We start from the raw sequence: 19,435 nt of genomic DNA on the forward strand, positions 1-19,435 counted from the left end.
GTACATACGCAACATTTTAAGCTCTCCATTTACCAAATGGAGATTGTAATATTACATGCTTGGTCGGTTGAGGACGATACAGTTTTTCAAGTAATATTTATTCTAGTCATCTATAAATATACATATATATCAAAATCAGAGTGCAATCAAGATCTGTACGCGGTCATGCAATCAGATCATATAAATGAGTTTTTACTCGTGTAATATTATTTTAAAGAAATATTTCAATGCTTTAAGAATATGAATGGTTACGAATGGCTGACAACCGTAAATTAATTTTCCGTTAAGATAATTCTAAGCCTCGCTCGTTCTATGGCAAAAAAGTAACAAAAAGTCAAGTTGGAAAACCTCCTATTCAAAGGCACATAAACCCTGTTGAATATTTTGGGTTTGAAAAAAAGCTTACCAAATAGTATGGGCTCACATCCCGTAAAGCCAAGCTCTCTAATGAAAACCTCATGTATTTATCTTGTGTTGTTTTTTTTCCTGAGACCCAATAACAAATAATATTTGGAAACATCCTGAAGCAAATATGCCGAATTTTTAAAAACCACTTGATTCTAAGGAGAACAAAAATCTTATTGTTTAAAGAGCTTAGTAGCACTTGATTTCATATATATATATATAGAAGCCACGACATAAAATTAATATAAACATGTTTCTCTTATAACATATATATAAAAAAAAAACTATTCTCCTTAGACGTTCCTGTAAACATGAACTCTTATTCCCAGAATCTATCATTTTCAGAGGTTGAGTACATTACACTAAAATGATTTTGGAGACTCGCCACATCGTTACAGTCGACATAACTACGCCCGGTCATGCTGTAGCTGACGATCGTGAGTCTTGAAAATAACGCTGCAGTGTACGCCCCTCGTAAAAGGCTCCGTTTTGAGCCTTGTCATGTCCAAAGCACACCTCTCTTCCTCCCATTTTCCATAATACACCTAATAAACGAGGATGATGGTTTCCCAGCGTCCATGTTAACAGACCGATTGCAAATAATTTCTATCATAGGTGTCGCTTTCGGCGATTTGCATGGTATATTTCTTTTGAAATATCATAAACACCAGTTTAATTCTCCAACTACTTGAGGTATGTGAGAGTTGAACGTAGAAGTGTTGATTATCCAACTAGGTCCATGTGCAGATACCAGTGTTTATTATTAATGCAGGGAAAGTAATTTAAACTGCTGAAACACATTTATCTTATGGGTGATTTTTTTTCTGGTTCCATTTATAATAGTTCTTCAGTGGGACAGCGGTACGTCTTCGGATTTACAACGCTAAAAATCATGGGTTCGATTCCCCTCGGTGCACACAGCAGATACCCCGATGTGGCTTTTTACTAATAAGTAAATACATACAGACACATTTATAATAAAAATTCAGGAGTAGTTTTTACATGGTACATTTAGTTCAGAAAATAAATAAATAGAATGGCAGTCATAAAACAAATGAAAGGCATCAGCGCTTCCTGAAACGCTTAGTAAAATAGAAACATGCGGGCCTGGCATGGCCTAGCGCGTTAAGGCGTGCGCTTCGTAATCTGAGGGTCGCGGGTTCGCGCCCGAGTCGTGCCAAACATGCTCGCCCTCCCAGCCGTGGTGGCGTTATAATGTGACGGTCAATCCCACTATTCGTTGGTAAAAGAGTAGCCCAAGAGTTGGCGGTGGGTGATGATGACTAGCTGCCTTCCCTCTAGTCTTACACTGCTAAATTAGGGACGGCTAGAACAGATAGCCCTCGAGTAGCTTTGTGCGAAATTCCAAAAACAACAATAGAAACATCCATACGCAACAACTTTTGAATTGTAACTCTAACGTTTGTTAGGTCATAGTAAAAAATTATACATGCAAACATAATTATTAACGTCATTACAAAAAATCAGCTTTAAACTATCCAATTTACAAATCTACAAATTTCAGCCCAACAACTTTGCCCCTCCAGAGAACAAAAGATGGTTTTCCACTTCAAAACACAACACAAATATGTAGGCTATAAATGCAGCATAATAAAGTAACCCTACTCTTTGTGCGTTGTGTTAACCACAACTACGCTGACACGTGGTTTGTAAACAGAGAAATTAGTCTAGAAGCTATGACTATTATTATTCTCATCTGTTTCACTTTGAATTTGATGTAAAAAAATGTATGAAAGCATAGAAATGTGGCGTATTTATAAAATACAAGGTTATTATTGAAGAGTTGCTTCAAATTAACACTCGATATATCTTATTTCAGCCCCCCAACGGCACAACAGTATATCTGTAGGCTTATGATAGTAGAAACCTGGTTTCGATACCCGTGGTGGGCATAGCACAGATATCACACTGTGTTGCTTTGTGTTTAATTACAAAAAAACAAACACCCCGATTTGAACAGATATGTTGTAACTTTACTGTTGCCTGTTGCACATGAGCAGATTTTACCACTGAACTTTGTGTTTGTGGAATCTGATCTGTTACAAAACGCCGCACTTTGCTTACCACGACTGGGATTTGACTAGTTGCATGTCCATATTCCTTGATTTTCCGATACCATTAAGTACAAGACTTGCTTCGTAAAGAGGCCTGGCATGGCCGAGCGCGTAAGGCGTGCGACTCGTAATCCGAGGGTCGCGGGTTCGCGCCCGCGTCGCGCTAAGCATGCTCGCCCTCCCAGCCGTGGGGGCATTATAATGTTACGGTCAATCCCACTATTCGTTGGTAAAAAAGTAGCCCAAGAGTTGGCGGTGGGTGGTGATGACTAGCTGCCTTCCCTCTAGTCTTACACTGCTAAATTAGGGACGGCTAGCACAGATAGCCCTCGAGTAGCTTTGTGCGAAATTCCAAAAACAATCAATCAACAATGCTTCGTAAAGAAATGTTACACGGTCTTCTCAAAAGTGATCAAATTTCGATAGCATCACACTACTTCCAAAGTCAAAATGTAGTTCTGATACAAACAGTTGTATCATGACTTTATATCATCCTTGGCTATCACTTTAATTGTAGATTTACATATCCAAAATCGTTTTAATATAACCTAACTGAACCATGTGTAATGCAACAGAGTTTGATTCTTTTTCTGACAAATACAGTTAATATGAAATACAATCAGTAGTTTGACTCGCAGAAAACAGCAAAATAGCACAAAAACATCACTAAAGTAAATAAATCTTATTCCACCAGTAGCCTTCCAAAACGACTAATTTGTAAAACTTGAAATCATACTATTTCAGTAACAGTTAATTCACAGAATTAAAAGAATCTCTTAACACTACCTAAAGAAATTAGTCGATAAGTAAAAACCATATAATAGTCTTAACCTGTTGACTGCCAAGTATTTCAGCTGCTACTGCAACTCCGAACCAAGTTCAAAATACAACTCTAATGCTTCTTCATTTTGTAACCTTTTTCGTGACGCCAATTTGGATCGAAAGTGAAACAATATGTAAGTAGGTCAAATGATGTATGGTCCTGACATCTAGCGTTGATGTTAAGTATTATTGAGAACAAATTAAATCGTCCGTGGCACTGTGTTACCGATCGGCTTGGACGAGTTATCTCGTCTACAGGACTGAACAGATTAAAGACCAGACCGGACTGTTCTTGACAAATTGGTGCCACATAGTTATAGTAGTTTAGATAGTTAAAAAATTCCTTACTAGCAACTTTAAGGACTCAACTCTTCAGCTGAGATTGTAGAGTATAAAAAATACTCTGGTTGAAGTTGATTATTTTTAATTAGTTAAATCTGTTATGATTAAAATGAAACACTAAAAGGCGTACTTCGTCATTGTGAAAAATTTCGTGATACTATTAAATATTTTTAGTTTGAACGTAAACATCCGAGGATTATTTGGAATGGGTTTAAAAAAAGGTTATTTTGTTTCAGTTATCTATTGTTTCTGATTATTTCGATATATTATGTTTGATACAACTAATGTTTTATGCTATTTCCTTGGCTAAATATGTTCTATTCAATTAGAACTGGTAAACCTAAGCCTCGTTTATTAGTATGTTGTGAAACCAAGCTTCAAAATAAAAGTTACTTCGACCGGTTGAGATTTAAGTACAAGGATAATTTATTGTGTTATATTACTTTTGATATGGCTGAGCTTTAAGGAAATAAGGTTCACTTTAAGGTACTTTAAATCTTAGTGTGACATGCTTTGTGCAGTGTTGTTTTGTAATACTCGACGTATGTTTGACGTGGGTTGTTTGTATATAATTTTGTATGATGGCTATCTTTCATCTTTGATAAACGATAAAAAGGAAAAAAAGAAAAGGCACACGCCAAGTAAACAAGAGGTTTTGAGTTCAAATTCGAGACAGGAAAATATACCGTGATAAATGAATTACCAAAGTACACGCTAAAATGTCGACTGTACCTTTAGATTAATCAACGCTTTTCTGTCTAGTCTTTTTATAGCGATATAAGTTCTATATTAAACTCAAGTAAAAATAAAACAAAATCTCTGACTGTTCTTTTACTTTAAGCACGAGATATTAATTTATTACTTTCCCACCAAAACAAGTTAAGCACTTAAATCAGTCTGGAAACTCTTAATTAATTAAATATGCGTTTCTTTTGTTCTCAACTTTAAAAATGTTCCGCTACCCCGCCCTCAACAGCACAGTGGTATATCTGCAGACTCCCACCACTATAAACCTGGTTTCGATACTCGTGGTGGGCAGAGCACAGATAGTCCTTTGTGTAGCTTTGTGTTTAACTGCAAATAAATAAATAAACAAACAAAATCCATTCCCCTAAAGGAATAACGGTAAAATCTAAGGTTTCTCTAAAAATAACCTTATAAAGATTTGTTTCATTAGTTGGATACACTCGCTGTTAGCGGTGTGTTTCAATATTACAACCAGGAGGTTTATTTTTTAATACAAATCATCTACAAATTAAAATATTTTGATAGAAAATGATTGCTTTATCTAATCAATATAGTAAAACTTTAAAAAACACACTTCAATTTTGTTTTATCAAATAATAAACGTTTTTAACTGCACTATTACAAAAATATTGTATACTATTTTTCATTCAACAAATTTCAACCGAGATATGCATCATACATCAATGGTTATGTAGTTAATACACGTCACATATCAATTAATGTAATTTTCTATGTTTCACAAGAGTTAGTGTTTATAGTTGTATATTCATGAAGAACGAATCGCAGTCATGCAAACGTAGCATTAAATATTGTTTTACCACGAATATGTCAGAGTAGAATTTCTAAACTTTCCATTATTTCCAAATTTCAAATAAAGCACCATAGATGTATTTTTTGTAATGCATAACGTTTCCCGACCTTAAATATCTGCCAAATGTCCTCTGCACGACATCACGCACAACGTGACAACACGGCGCTAAAATATCAACTCGTTCGAGAAGACTTGAGAGTGCAGTCATATCACGAAATTGCCTTACATGAACCATTAACTCAGTCACTCTATGTGACAATGATCTTAACGAACAGCCTCATTTGGAGAAGGTTATAATTTATTCTTCCTTAAGAAAGAACGGTAGGTTTTGCACTTCTAATTTAAAACAATCGAAATGGACATCACAAAGGAAAAGAGCTATAGCGAACAAAAAATTAATTTCATGAGGTTACATGGCAGTTATATATATTTCGAGTGTATGTATGCTATCTTATAGCAAATCCACATCGGACTATCTCTTTGTCCACCGATGGGAATCGAGTCTCTAATTTTAGCATTGTAAATTCATGGACTTACCGCTGTATCAGCGGGAACGTATGTACATATGTCGAATTCAGATATTTATAATTATATATAATGTTCATACTTAGTTTCTCAGAACTTATTTTTCTCAGAATTTCTACTATATATTACCTATATTTACAATTTATGTTTGGCATCAACCTAATTCTGTAAAACATCTATATATAATCAAGTAAAATGAACTGTCAAAACCAATGTATTTCCACAGAATATTCCATTACCAACACGAAAGTCCACTTTCTCCCAAAATCGACTCGCTTGTTCGTACACAAAAGAGCAACACAGACTTTTGGTCCAAGACTCATTCAGAAGATGTCATTGAAATACATTCAACTTTTGAATTCGTGGCAAGTCTTCTAATTACTATAAATGAATATTTTTTTTTTCTTTATACAGACGGTTGAGGGTCCGGCATGGCCTGATGGTTAAGGCGTTTGACTCGTAATATGACGGCATGTGTTCGAAATCCCGTCGTACCAAACATGCTCGCCCTTTCAACCGTGGGGACGTTATAATGTGACGGTCAATCCCGTTATTCGTTGGTAAAAGAATAGCCCAAGAGTTGGCGGTGGGTGGTGATGACTAGCTGCCTTCCCTCTAATCTGATACTGCTAAATTAGAGACGGCTAGCACAGAGAGCCCTGTTGTATCTTTGCGCGAAATTCAAAACAAACCAAACCAGACGGTTGAGTGTGACACCCGTGAAGAGAAATACAATTGTTTTTACCTAGTATTTGTGAAAATAAACAGAATCTTCATTATTTCACCTGGATACTTAAAAAAAAAAACTGGTTGGTTATACATCTTACAATGTGAATAAAGTTCGATTTGTAGTTTGGTCTGTTGTTTTTTTCTTAATTTTTCTGTTTGTTACTTCATATATATATTCACCATTCTTGCATAACTCTACTAAAACTATCGGGACCGAATGATCGACATAAATATACGCACAACATAAAAATAACATCCTATCATTTACCTTAGCCATTAATTATCAAAGAGTTAATTTAATTACAGTTCAAATAGGAAAAATACATTTTATTACCTTTCATCTCCTTGCGGAGTTTTCATTAATTTGATGGCGAAAAGAAACTGAATAGAGCACACAAAGAGACAACACAAGTTGAAAGCTATGGTGAGGGTGCTCAGTGATATTGACACTTGATAGACATCAAGAAATTCTTCACTTCCAATTATAAGTTTTTTAAGAGATTCACTACTAAATGGTTTTCCACAAGTCAATGTCAACGGCCCAATTTTCTGAAGGAAAAACAGGGCAAGGAAAGCCATGAACAAGGACAAGATACATATGAGAGCTAAGGATGCCAAAGTCTGATAAACACCACAGTCACTGGAATCTTGATCCTGTATATTAATCTTGTCATATGTCAAAGTTTGACGCCTCGTGCTTATATCTGCGTGTCCAGTGGTTCCATGTTGCAGGTCCAGCAACGGTTTTACAGGAGCACTGGTCATTGCTATATTTGTCAATCCAACACCACTACTAATACGAGGTATTTTACTATCCAGACTGTGTTTAGCGGCACTTACGACACTGAAGTTAAAATTCGGACGCGTCTGAATTTTACCATTCATCTTCTGAGTGGGCGGAGTTATATTTATTCTTCTCTCCTAATTGATGCTGGCATGACGTATTTAGAAATATACAGTTCTAACGAACGGAGTTCCTACGTTAACAGTAATATGAGTAAATAGAATCTACAAATATGTTGCATGTTTAGAAAAAAGTGTCGTCACAAAGCTCCGTTTATATTGGCTAAGAAAAGCTTTTGCCTCCATGTTCAGTCATTTGTTTAGGAGACTAATTTTTAATATTCTTTCCTCCTAATAGATAACAAAAATGAAAATCAGCTCCTGATGGTTAGTATGTTGATAACATTAGAGTAGTTGAACAAATCTGTTAAGGAAACTGTCCATTGGATACAACCTTGATGTCTAAATATTTATTAGCCTTAAGACATGTGCCTGTAGACTGTGGGACGTATTGCAATGTAATGTCTATTGTTTTACTGCCCTGATTTTCACAGCACAGACGTCCTATTCACTCCCACACACACACGTTAAGGACATTAACACAAACCGCTCTTTAAATGTAGTGTACGTCGACTCTGATCTCATGGGAGAAAAGAAGTGGCACATCAGGTCAGTAGCTTCAGAGAGGTGTAGTAAAGCGTCCCATAGAAACATACAGTGTACAAAAAGACTCGGTATTTCCAAACAAATAGTCGTCACCTGAGGAACCACGCACACTTCATTGTCAGCCTGTCAAGCGTTTACAATGTAAGAAAGAATCGCGAGGGAAAACATACAAGTTACGTGTTATACGTTGCGTTTATATTACATCAAATAATGAAATAACTAAGACTGCTGTGTGAAAACACCGATTCTAAGCCCCGCGACTGCTGGTGTGGGGCACGAACAACCATATATTATCATCAACCATGCGATTACATATACACTTACCAACAATCTTCTAAGTTTTCTGAAGTTTTCTTACGCTCACGCCAGTTAACAGTCACAGTCTATATTTAATGTTTTAACATGTTTAGAAACTGTACTTCCGGCCCTCACATCTCGTTTATTCTCTAAAGATTTTTTTCCCACCAACCACTGTGATGATTTGTTGTGATCACGTGACAGACTGGCTGGTGACGCTAACCTGCAAATGGAACTGTAACAATGAGCAGAGATGTATAAAATACATAACAGTTATTATAAATTTTATTTTACTATGGTACATGATGGGCTGATAAAATTGTCAAAAATACGTTTACGTTTTAAACTCATATTTTGTAATGTACATAAACAATGACATGATGAAAGATTTAATATATTGTATTATTGTTAGACCAATAATATAACTTATATATTTGCCGTACTTAAATTGCAATTTTTTACTACACCCGGTTTTTAACCGAGAACTTTAAGAAACAACAGTTAAGACAGCAAATCCTCATAAACTGGTATTTCACTACATAGCAAAATTATGTGGATAGTCCAGAAACTCGGCAACAGAAGGCATTTTATTGTCTGTAAGAGCAGACACAATTCAGAAATTCGGAAACAGAAAGCGTTCCATTGTTTGCAAGAGAACATAGAAGCATAAACCATTTCATAAACTTGACAACAGAAGGTGTTCCTTTGTTTGCATGAGCGTATACAAGCATAACCTAGTTCATAAAGTCGGCAACAGGAGACATCCGTTCGTCGGTAAGAGCAGTACAGCAAAAATATAGTTCACAAACTTAGCATCAGACGGCGTTCCATCTTCAAGAGCAAGTAGAAATATATCTACTTCTGAAAGTCGGCAACAGAAGACAAAATCAGGTAAAATTCTGGCAATGATTATACTTTAATTATCTGTATGAATAATGATCTTAAATTATTAAAATTTTCATATATTATGACATATATTCACAATTTTATTTACACTATACATATATAATATATTCCTATTTTTAATAATATTTCTCTAATAATTTATTACAGTAATATCAGGTGACTTTAAATCCACGCCTACAAACTTATTGAAGTTTTCTTTAGTAATTTTTGCCCAAAGCTACAAAAGGGACGTGACTGTCCATAATGTTTAATTGAATAGACTAGACGAAAGACAGCTAGCCAGTAGCACCCACCGCCAGCTCTTGGGTTTCTTATATCTGGCAAACAGGTAGACTTTGACCATCGATCTTATAGCACTCCCATGGCCTCAAAGTATTGTTGTAGGAGTAGAAACCACGAATTCTCGAATTCACAGTATAAGCAATCCAGCCACTGGATTATTCTAATCTTCTAATAAAGTGATATAATAGTTAGGTTTACAGTCAGAACACGCTTACTATCGAACCTCGCTTAGTTCCTACCAATGTGATAGAATGGTCAGTTTCGCAGTATTAGCACACTAACCATTAGGCCATGCTCAGTCTATTAAAATGGTAGAACAGTTAAAAAGGTTTTCAACACAGCTACTTTTTTTGTTTTCATTTGATGCTAACTGACGTAATTGTCAGTAACCTTAAAAGAACCAATCCAATTACAATAGAACATCTCAAGGTATTTCCCATCATGCCTCAAGTGAACAATACTCTTATCGGTTTTACGCCCATCTCATTAAATAATTAGGAAAAAAGTTGTTTTATCGTAGTATAAATGTGTTTGTTTGAGTAAGCATCGTGAATAACACTAATGATTAGAAACAGTCTAAATACATGTTAATATATTACTGAAATCACCATACTTACTGAACATGCATAAAAGAAATCAATATTTCTATACAGCTATTTCTGATTATTTTAAAAAGTTCCAATTGTATACATGTATATATAAAACCCCTTTATATATTTACAGTGATGTGTATTGCGCTTGTATAAATACTATCAAATTTGTTGACGCCTACGTAGTTTTATCTGCTATATGACATTAAGTTCAATTAATTTCAAACGCATTTTAGCTTAATATTCATATTCTGATTGAAATACGGCCCAGCATGGCCAATTGATTAGGGTGCTTGACTCATATTCTGTGGGTGACGGGTTTGAATCTCCGTCACACCAAATATATTCCCAATATCAGCCATGGGGGTGTTAAAATTACGGCCAATCCCACTATTCGTTGATAAAAGAGTAATGCAAAAGTTGGCAACGGGTGATAATGGTTTGCTGCCTTCCATCTGGTCTTACACTACTAAATTAGAGACGGCTAGCACAAATAATCCTTGTGTAGCTTTGCGCGAAATTCAAAACAACCAAACTGATTGAAATTCGTTTTATGTAGGTCTAGCATGGCCAGATGGGTTAAGACCTTCGACTCGTCATCTGAGGGTCATGGGTTCGAATCCCTGTCACACCAAACATGGTTGCCTTTTCAGCCGTGGGGCCTTATAATGTGACGGCCAATCCCACTATTTGTTGGTAAAAGAGTAGCCCAAGAATTGGCGGTGGGTGGTGATGACTAGCTGCCTTCCCTCTTGTCTTACACTGCTAAATTAGTGACGGCTAACGCAGATAGCCCTCGCGTAGCTTTGCACGAAATTCAAAAACAAACAAACAAATAGTTTTATGTAAAATACATTACAAACTTTCTAATATACACTGACTTACACTACTATATTTCCAATGCATGTAGTGTAGGGACTCAGAATTATTATGCGAATATTTTGTGCTTCCATTTCGAGATTAAAGGTGCAACTTATATACTACTTTTTGCTGGCAATTTTAGGATAATGTATAAGAAAAAAAAAACTGGGGAAAAAAGGAAAGCAACAAAATGGGTGACTTCATATATTTTTGTTTCAATTTGAGGCACTATACAATATTTTTTTGTTAGAGATGAGAATGAATTTCATGTCTTTCACAATGATCCCTTAATACATGTGACAGTAAAAACGTAATGTGTCTGTGATGTACTTATCGCTATTTGTTTTGTGAGGTGAATATATTTAATCCATAATGTCAAGAGGTAATAACTTATGACGACCAAGATGTACAATTTCGCACTGCAGTAAAACTCAAAGATCACTCTTCTTCTCTTATAACAGTAAAACAAGTAAAACAGGCGATAACACTGTTCGTAATTTCAGCGGCTACATCAGATCTGCACGTTTTAATGTGATTTGTTTTTTTCTTGCTGTTATAAGAAACAAGGGTCATTTATGAGCGTCACGATATAATTGCTCGCTCAAGATGTTCTTGACAACTCTCTTGTTTTGTGAGTGGTTATTGTAACGTCTATACATACATAAGCTCTCACAGTTTCTAAACGAAAGCATCCTGAAATCATTAATTATATATTCTTTTCTTACAAACACTTGTGTAAGTTTCGATGGTAGAGATTTCGATGTACATTTTCACTTCTCAGATGTAACGTGGTTAACATATCGTTATACATTCTTTTCGTTTACTCATAAATTTTAGAGATCAAACAAAGATATCAGGAAAATACTCTAAACGGCTAAATATTCTTCAGCACGACAAGTTGAATTATAACATCGGCGTTACAGCAAAAAAAAACAAATGTTAACTGGGATCCAATGCGTGTATCATATGTATTCTGTGAACGATCAGAAACGAACAATATTGCATTCTCATCTATTAAACAATTATAGCTTGTTTGTTTGTTTGTAAGTAAGCTACATAATAAGCTATTTGTGCCCCGTCCACCAAGGATATATGTATATATAGCTTGTTAAATATTGAATGCGCATATTTCGAAACATTCAATAATTAAGTCTTTCTTGCTATTATAAACGTATTTGCTGTTACCGTTGTACTCTTACCGATCATTAAATTTCGAATGAATCTGTTGCTAATGTTATAAAATGTAAGAACATTTTAAAGAATGACGCTGTAACCGAAACATTTTGCCAAACAATACCAATTAGTTATACTTTACGCTCAAACTTTGAATATGTGTTTATTAAAACATATGTTAATAAGTACACACCTGCTTGTTTGTTGTTATTTTTTTATTTCTAGCAATCTGTGCTAGCTGTCCCTCATTTAGACTAGAGGGAAAGCAACTAGTCATCACCATTCACCGCCAACTTCTGAGCCACTCTTTTACCAACAAATAGTGGGATTAATCGTAACATTATAACGCCACCCTCCCCCCAACTAAAAGAGCAAACATATTTGGTATGAAGGAGATTTGAACCCGCGATCCTGAGATTACGAGTCGAGTACCTTAACCACCAGGCCATATTGGGCCAATATAACTAACCTTAACTGTGCTCCAAACAAACATATAAATGAATAAATACATTATCCTGCTAGTGTGGTTAAAAAATTCTTGAATCCTGAAAGAAAAAAGAAAAGAAGGTTTGGTACTATTTCGTATGTACCTGTTTATCAGCCATTATAAAAATAATGTAACAAGAAATATGAAAGGTATTTAAACTTCCAGTTGTGGATATATATATTTATTTTAACCAGGAAAATAGTTGAATGCAGTACTATAAAGTAGAATTGTACCAGTTGTTATTGAATAAATAGTACTTTATAATGCAGAATATATGCGCTGTAGTAGTATATGTAGGAGAAACTTGTAGGCGTTCAAGATTAAAGCAGTAAAACATGGACGTGTGCTTCATTAGATGTCTGAAACATTTTAAAGAAACATAACATCTTAGTGAAAATAAAAGTGTTAAAATTAGCTATGGCTAATGTTATGGAAGATAAAATAAGCTAGTTGGATCGAACAAAACAAATCTATAGTCAATAATATACAAAGTATATATTTAAATTTATGCTAAGGACATGGTTATGTTCATGACGTTACCATTGGACGTATTTAATATGTTGTGTTCAGTTGTATAAATGATGCTGCCACGTTAATGTTGGCAATAGTTTTTATTGTACTTTATATATCCAATTTTAGCTGTATTTAATTTTTAACCAGTTCTTATTGCTAATTACAATACTATAGAACGAAGTTATCTAAAACATTTGTCACAGTGGTGGCCAAAGTCTACAGTTTTGAATTTGTTTTCTGAGTGTATACATCTGTCTGGTAGCTCTGTTAGTTGATACAGGTTAAGTCCAATAGCCGAAGTTGTTCAGTTATTTTTCATTTAATCTTTTTTCACCAGGATGTTTTTTTTTATTTATTATACGTAGAAACATAATTTATACGGGAAATGTTTCTTCATATTGCAACAGTTTGTTTGTTTGTTTTTGAATTTCGCACAAAGCTACTCGAGAGCTATCTGTGCTAGCCGTCCCTAATTTAGCAGTGTAAGACTAGAGGGAAGGCAGCTAGTCACCACCACCCACCGCCAACTCTTGGGCTACTCTTTTACCAACGAATAGTGGGATTGACCGTAACATAATAACGCCCCCACGGCTGAAAAGGCATGTTTGGCGCAACGGGGATGCGAAACCGCGCCCCTCAGGTTACGAGTCGCACGCCTTAATCCACCTGGCCATGCCGGGCCGTCCTCACTTACTATTGTTAGCGCACAGAAATATTGCTAACAAAAAAATGGGAGTGATGGGAATTTCACAGCATGAGAATTTTACCAAAAAGAATTCAGAGTGCCACGGCAATTAGGGCACAGCTAGCGCAGATAGCCCTCGAGTAGCTTTGCGCGAAATTCAAAAACAAACGAAGCGAGGTGCACACGTAAACCTAATTCGATTTTATTATGGATAAGGATCCTTTCTACCTTGCCCTCAAATTTAAATTCCTTAGGCAGAATTAAAGTAAATTAGTCCATGAGACCTTGGGCGGAGTCAGTTTTATAAATCGATAGAGTTTGACCTCTTCAATTCAGAACTATAATTAAATCTCAAATCGGTGAAGAGATGACGGAGATACGAGTTAAATGTTTCGACTTGAACAACTCAAAGCCATAGTACGAGTCGCTTTGCTGCGGCTAAAAAGAATTAATTTCCCGGTGAAAATAATTGAAAGAGGCTAATAAAACTGTATTTTTTCTGTGTGTGAATGTTGATTTTTAGACTCTCTAAACAATATGATATCTAATGAACGAAACTGTACCAATAATAAATTTTACATGATCATTAAGTAAGTGAATTTCATGTCCAACTGCATTTGCTAATCCGTACGAAATCACAAAATATTCTCAGCACTTTAAGTTGTGGGTACATTAAACAAATGACAATCCCTTAGCGAAGGCGGTGAGAGGTGAATACTGCTGACTGCCTTTCCTTTAGTCAATAGTTCAAAATTAGGGAAGACGGAAGATATCTCTAGCATCTTTGCAATAAATGCAAAAATATTGTTTACAGTAATAATCTACAAAATTATGTAACATCGCACCTGTTTTGAGATTTACTTATCGACTAAATGAAGAATTATTTATCTAAATCACAACTCATTCAATGGTTGTTATAAATACTCACGAGTGTGAACTTGGACACACTCTGCTGTCAGATGCACTCTACACACTCGTCCAAATATCTTTACCCTACACCTGACGTAAACGACTAGCACCCTTGGATTCCTGACGGACATATTCCATTTCGATTGCTACTGTAAGTAAACTTTGATGACGACATCTTTGAATAGACTACCAGAGTAGAAAAACATGTTCTAGGTAGTTGCACTATCATATCACAATACCAATACTATTCTTTGAATTATCTTTGATCTTGAGTACTTTAAAGAACACATATAACTTATTCTTCAGTTTTCAGTATACTAGCAAAGGTACAATATTTATTTTGTTAATGGTTGGACAGAGAGTCTATACGTCATTGGGCCGTCACTGGTAAGGATGAAAATCGAAATTGCGAATGTACTCGTAAAAATGGATAAGGTTACGAGCTTTGGAGTCCTCCTGGAGCATTACCTCTAAAGGTTTTGTGGCGATAAAAGGTGATAAGTTGAATAACTTTTGCCACTGATAAATAAAGAAATATACACAAAAACATGAGTTGTATCATGGTACATATGCAACATAACCTGTTAGAATGAAATATTTAGTATAGAAAACAAATAATCATGTTTTATTCACAAGGTAAATCTCAGCTAAAGTTATGATAAACAGAAAAATATTATCTAGTTACCTTTTTGTTTAAGATGCTTATACGTACGTACATAAATTGGCATCAGTTCCAATAGTAAAATGAGGTATAACTATAGACCAACAGCAAATATTCGGAGATTGTACGTTCAAGATAATTAACGCTAACGTTTAAGTTAGAAAACAAACATAGATTGATTTACCGTTTATATGTAAGTTTTGTATGAATACAGTGTACAAGAACAACAGTGAAAAAGACCCAGAACTTCATTACTAGATGTCTATGCATGATTCTTGACATTTACTTGCTTGCCAGAAATATTCAGTAACATTGATTTATGGGAAGGGGAAATACGACTCTATGGAGAAAAATATCCTACGGAAGTCCACCTCCAACATCACTAGATAATCCTTTACCTGAAAACCAAATGTGAAAAGGAAGTGAAAGAGACCAAGGAACATATAAAAGTGTAGTCCAGAGGCAGGCACAAAGAAGACAAATTACGTCCAGAGAAAACTATATATAAAAGATATCCCAGTGTTTCATTTCTTGCAGACAACCTTTAGGTTTGTGAACATTAATTCTAATTCATTTCTGTATACAGCTTAAAATGAAATTAACTAAGATTTGTTGAAAATGTTTTTATTACAAAACAGATGCGTATTAGTGTATACTTGAGAAGATGAGAACGATTTAAAACAGTACACTCTGTAACGATTTAACTTATGGTAAGAACTGTGTTTCTGTTTCTCACACCTCTTGTGGCGACACCATCTACAGCAACGTTTCATAAAAACGAATCTCTCTGGAAATAAAAAAAACACACAAAAAACAGTGGCTCAGCTATAAGTCTGAAAGCTAAAAATCTCGTTTTGATAGCTGTGGTCCATTAATAGTGGTCTTTTTGAAAGATACTTCGAACTATGAAAACGTATTTATCTGACCTCCGAGACCAAGAAACTATCATTTTTTTGATAATTTATTTGGGTTTCGCGCAAAGCTAGCCATCCCTAATTTAACAGTGTGTGACTGAAGGGAAGGAGCTAGTCACCACTACCCGTCGCCAACTCTTGGGCAACTCTTTTACTACAGAATATTAAACTGACCGTGAATTATAACGCCCTCACGACAAAAAGGATAAGCATTTTAATAAAAAAATACAAATCCAAAGCCGCTAACGACCAGTTCAAAACAAACCGTTACAAAGGGGAGGAATTCTAACCCATCAGTTATTTGCAAACTCCCTAGAGGTAAAACACAACTTTTCTCTGTTTTTCTTAGGGTCGTCGACCATTCTATCTTAATTAACCGAAATACACGCTGTACACAGTATTAAATCAAAATCACGAACTTACCAACCAGATACCTAAATATCATTATTACTTCCAAATTCACCACAGAACACATGGTAACTAATGGTTTCGTCTACTTTTTCATTTAACAGCTGAAATACCGAGACGATATCCACAATCTCAATTTCACCAATCGCGTACCAGCAAACCATTGAAGACGCTAATGAAAACTACTACTTTCATGAAGCACCCTCAACAAGAAGTCAACACATACAATGCATCTGTGCACACCGCACAAGTCCAGAAACAACATGAATCCATATAGACCTTACCAGCAACCAAGGGAACAGTAAGAATCTTGAGCTATGCAGATAAAACCAGCACTGAACCACACCTCAACGTTGACTAAATCAAAGGACGTTAACCCGAGAAACCCAGAATTGAATTTCCAAAAAAGCAAGAAAAATCAAAACGGACGAACTACCTGCCGACAACGACCGAACATTCCCTCGCCCACCAACCAGAATGCTGTTTTCGACCCGGCGTTCCCGGAACAACGCCGCATTTTACGACAATCCTCAGCCTCCACACTACCAATTACAATGCAGAAGAACTAGTCTCCGACCTGGATGACAACCAGACATTTCTAGTACTTCCATATAACTTTTTAAAAGTGATTAATAAAACAAATGTATACTAACCTTACTGTCTTCTTTTCGTTTCAGTTTCTACAGGGTATTTATTTCACATTCTGACCGTGAAAGTGGGCTTTCTTTGGGTACTCGCGTTTACTCCCACAGCAAAATTCTACCGTCAATTCTAACAATTTTGGATCCTGTGATCCAACCCTGAAAAGATTCCGACTCTACTTCAGTTCAAGTCTAAATTAATGTTAACAATAAAAAAGTTCCAGTTAATTAAAAACCTAGTCCATATTCATCATACAAGCATTATTGTTTAATCCAGGAACTTGATACTTGTGTAGCAACCGTATCAAGACTTCCTCTCCTCGATTTATCAATCTCCACGGGACAGAAAGACACCTCGTCCGTCTTCTCCGACTTTTTTCATGGTTTTCTGGAAGCTCTATAACCTCTTTCTTATTTCTTTCTATTCACTAGCTAATTTTTGCAAACACAACTTAAAACTAAATTCTCTGAAACAATAAAAACCACGTGAGTGGTTGAAGGATAACAGAAGTTTCCAAACACCCCACTTGTAAAAGACAAAGTTTATTTCCTCTTCCCTCAAATTAAAAAAAAATATATATAAAAAATTACCTTTACACTAAAGCTTTAGTCACCAGTGCTGAATTTCCATTCCCTTTTCAATACATTAATTTTCTTAAAAGATCTAACTTTGTGATAACTGTCATAATAGTACAACATTTTATTCCATTTAATAACAAGTCTTTTATAAACTGGAAAGTAATTACATATTTTATTGGAGATTGTTTTTCGTTTGTTGTTGGCAAGTGTCATATGAATAAATGTACGATGCACCTACACGCAAAAATCGAAACGCATAACGGATAAGAAATAAAACCGTAAAGAAAACCTGGCAACGATGAACTTGCTAGAAAAAAATGCACGCTAAACGCTTTCGCGTTCTGCGATTGTTTCAACTAAACGTTTACCGCTAACTTTATTACTAGTGTATGAGTGAATCAAAACTACTGAAATACGAGAATTACTAGTCACAGCATTGCAAGCGATATCTCAAAGATCTTTTTAACACTATGCAAGTAATACTCAACCAGAAAAGGTGCTGATTTCACAAATCTGCAATCCAACTGTTTTGAGAATCTTCAAATGAATAAAGTAAGTAAAAAAAGTTTTGTTTCTCAGTGTTATATTCTATCATATGGTTTCTATCCCACCTCTTAATTGATCCAGAAAGATGTCCTCTGACAATTCTGTGAGAAATAAACCTTAACTGCATGACAATTAGGAATGATGGTTCATGAACAAAACACAAAAAGTTCATTGAAAAGAAAATACTGCTTAGAACAGAGAAATACAATACTTAAAATAAATTTCCTTTGCTTTGAAAATATGTATCTAGTAGACACTCACCTTGTTATCAAAGCACAAGATACACCATAGGATATCTGTATGGTGCTCATCATAAGTTTCAAAAACCAATTTTTATTGTTATAAGCCTTCAGACAAGCCACCAGGGGAAAAATCATATGGTCATATTGATTTTAATTAATATATTAAATAATTAATCATAATGAGCTGTGCAAGTGAACAATGGCAGATGTTGAAACACACTACCTAACATCAGTTGCTAACTGGCAGTTCTTGGTAGAAGTATTTATGTCAAAGCTATTAAGGTTATCCATCATGGTTTGTAATTTTGAACTGCTGACCAGAAAAAAAAAAGTCACCTTACCACATGCATTATGGGATTGACTGCTACTCTTATAATTTACTTACAACTTAAAGTGATGGGAATATTTCATGCTATTGCATAAATTTGATCACAAAAGTGAGGCCTATATGGGCTATCCCACATTTTAAACATGAAATATTCATATAAAATAATCCAAAATACAACAATCTGCTAAGTCTGTTAGGATATTTGTTGGCTCTAGCCTGAAAGTATTTATTTATTTATTTATCACTGTTTTTAATCAAGATATTCATTTGTTTTAAAAAGTTAACATCTCTTTAGAACCCTTCCAAACACGACTTGTCACTTTGCAAGAACAGTCAATTATAAACTGGATGTAGGATAAAGCTTTACATTAACTAAAAAAAAAAAAAAGTAAAATACTTCTAGTCAAACTTTACCCTTCTGGAATACATGCTGTAATAATGCCTACATACAAAGGATAATTTTCAATCTACAGTAAAACCATGTTCCTGCCCATTCCCATAATCTGGA

General features: G+C 35.2%; 1 protein-coding gene across 2 annotated transcripts in view; it reads right to left on the bottom strand.

Annotated features, from left to right (window-relative positions):
* The window catches only part of LOC143249736 (uncharacterized), a 32,607-nt gene extending 24,400 nt beyond the window's left edge, over window positions 1-8,207 (bottom strand). For both annotated transcript variants that reach the window (XM_076500067.1, XM_076500066.1), the window contains exon 1: window positions 6,791-8,207. In XM_076500067.1, coding sequence (XP_076356182.1) covers window positions 6,791-7,341 — 551 coding nt within the window. In that variant the 5' untranslated portion in view covers window positions 7,342-8,207. The remainder of the gene's footprint in view (window positions 1-6,790) is intronic.
* Between the last annotated feature and the right edge of the window lie 11,228 nt (window positions 8,208-19,435).

The sequence above is a fragment of the Tachypleus tridentatus genome, chromosome 4, assembly GCF_004210375.1.
Source record: "Tachypleus tridentatus isolate NWPU-2018 chromosome 4, ASM421037v1, whole genome shotgun sequence".
Lineage (NCBI taxonomy): Eukaryota > Metazoa > Arthropoda > Merostomata > Xiphosura > Limulidae > Tachypleus > Tachypleus tridentatus.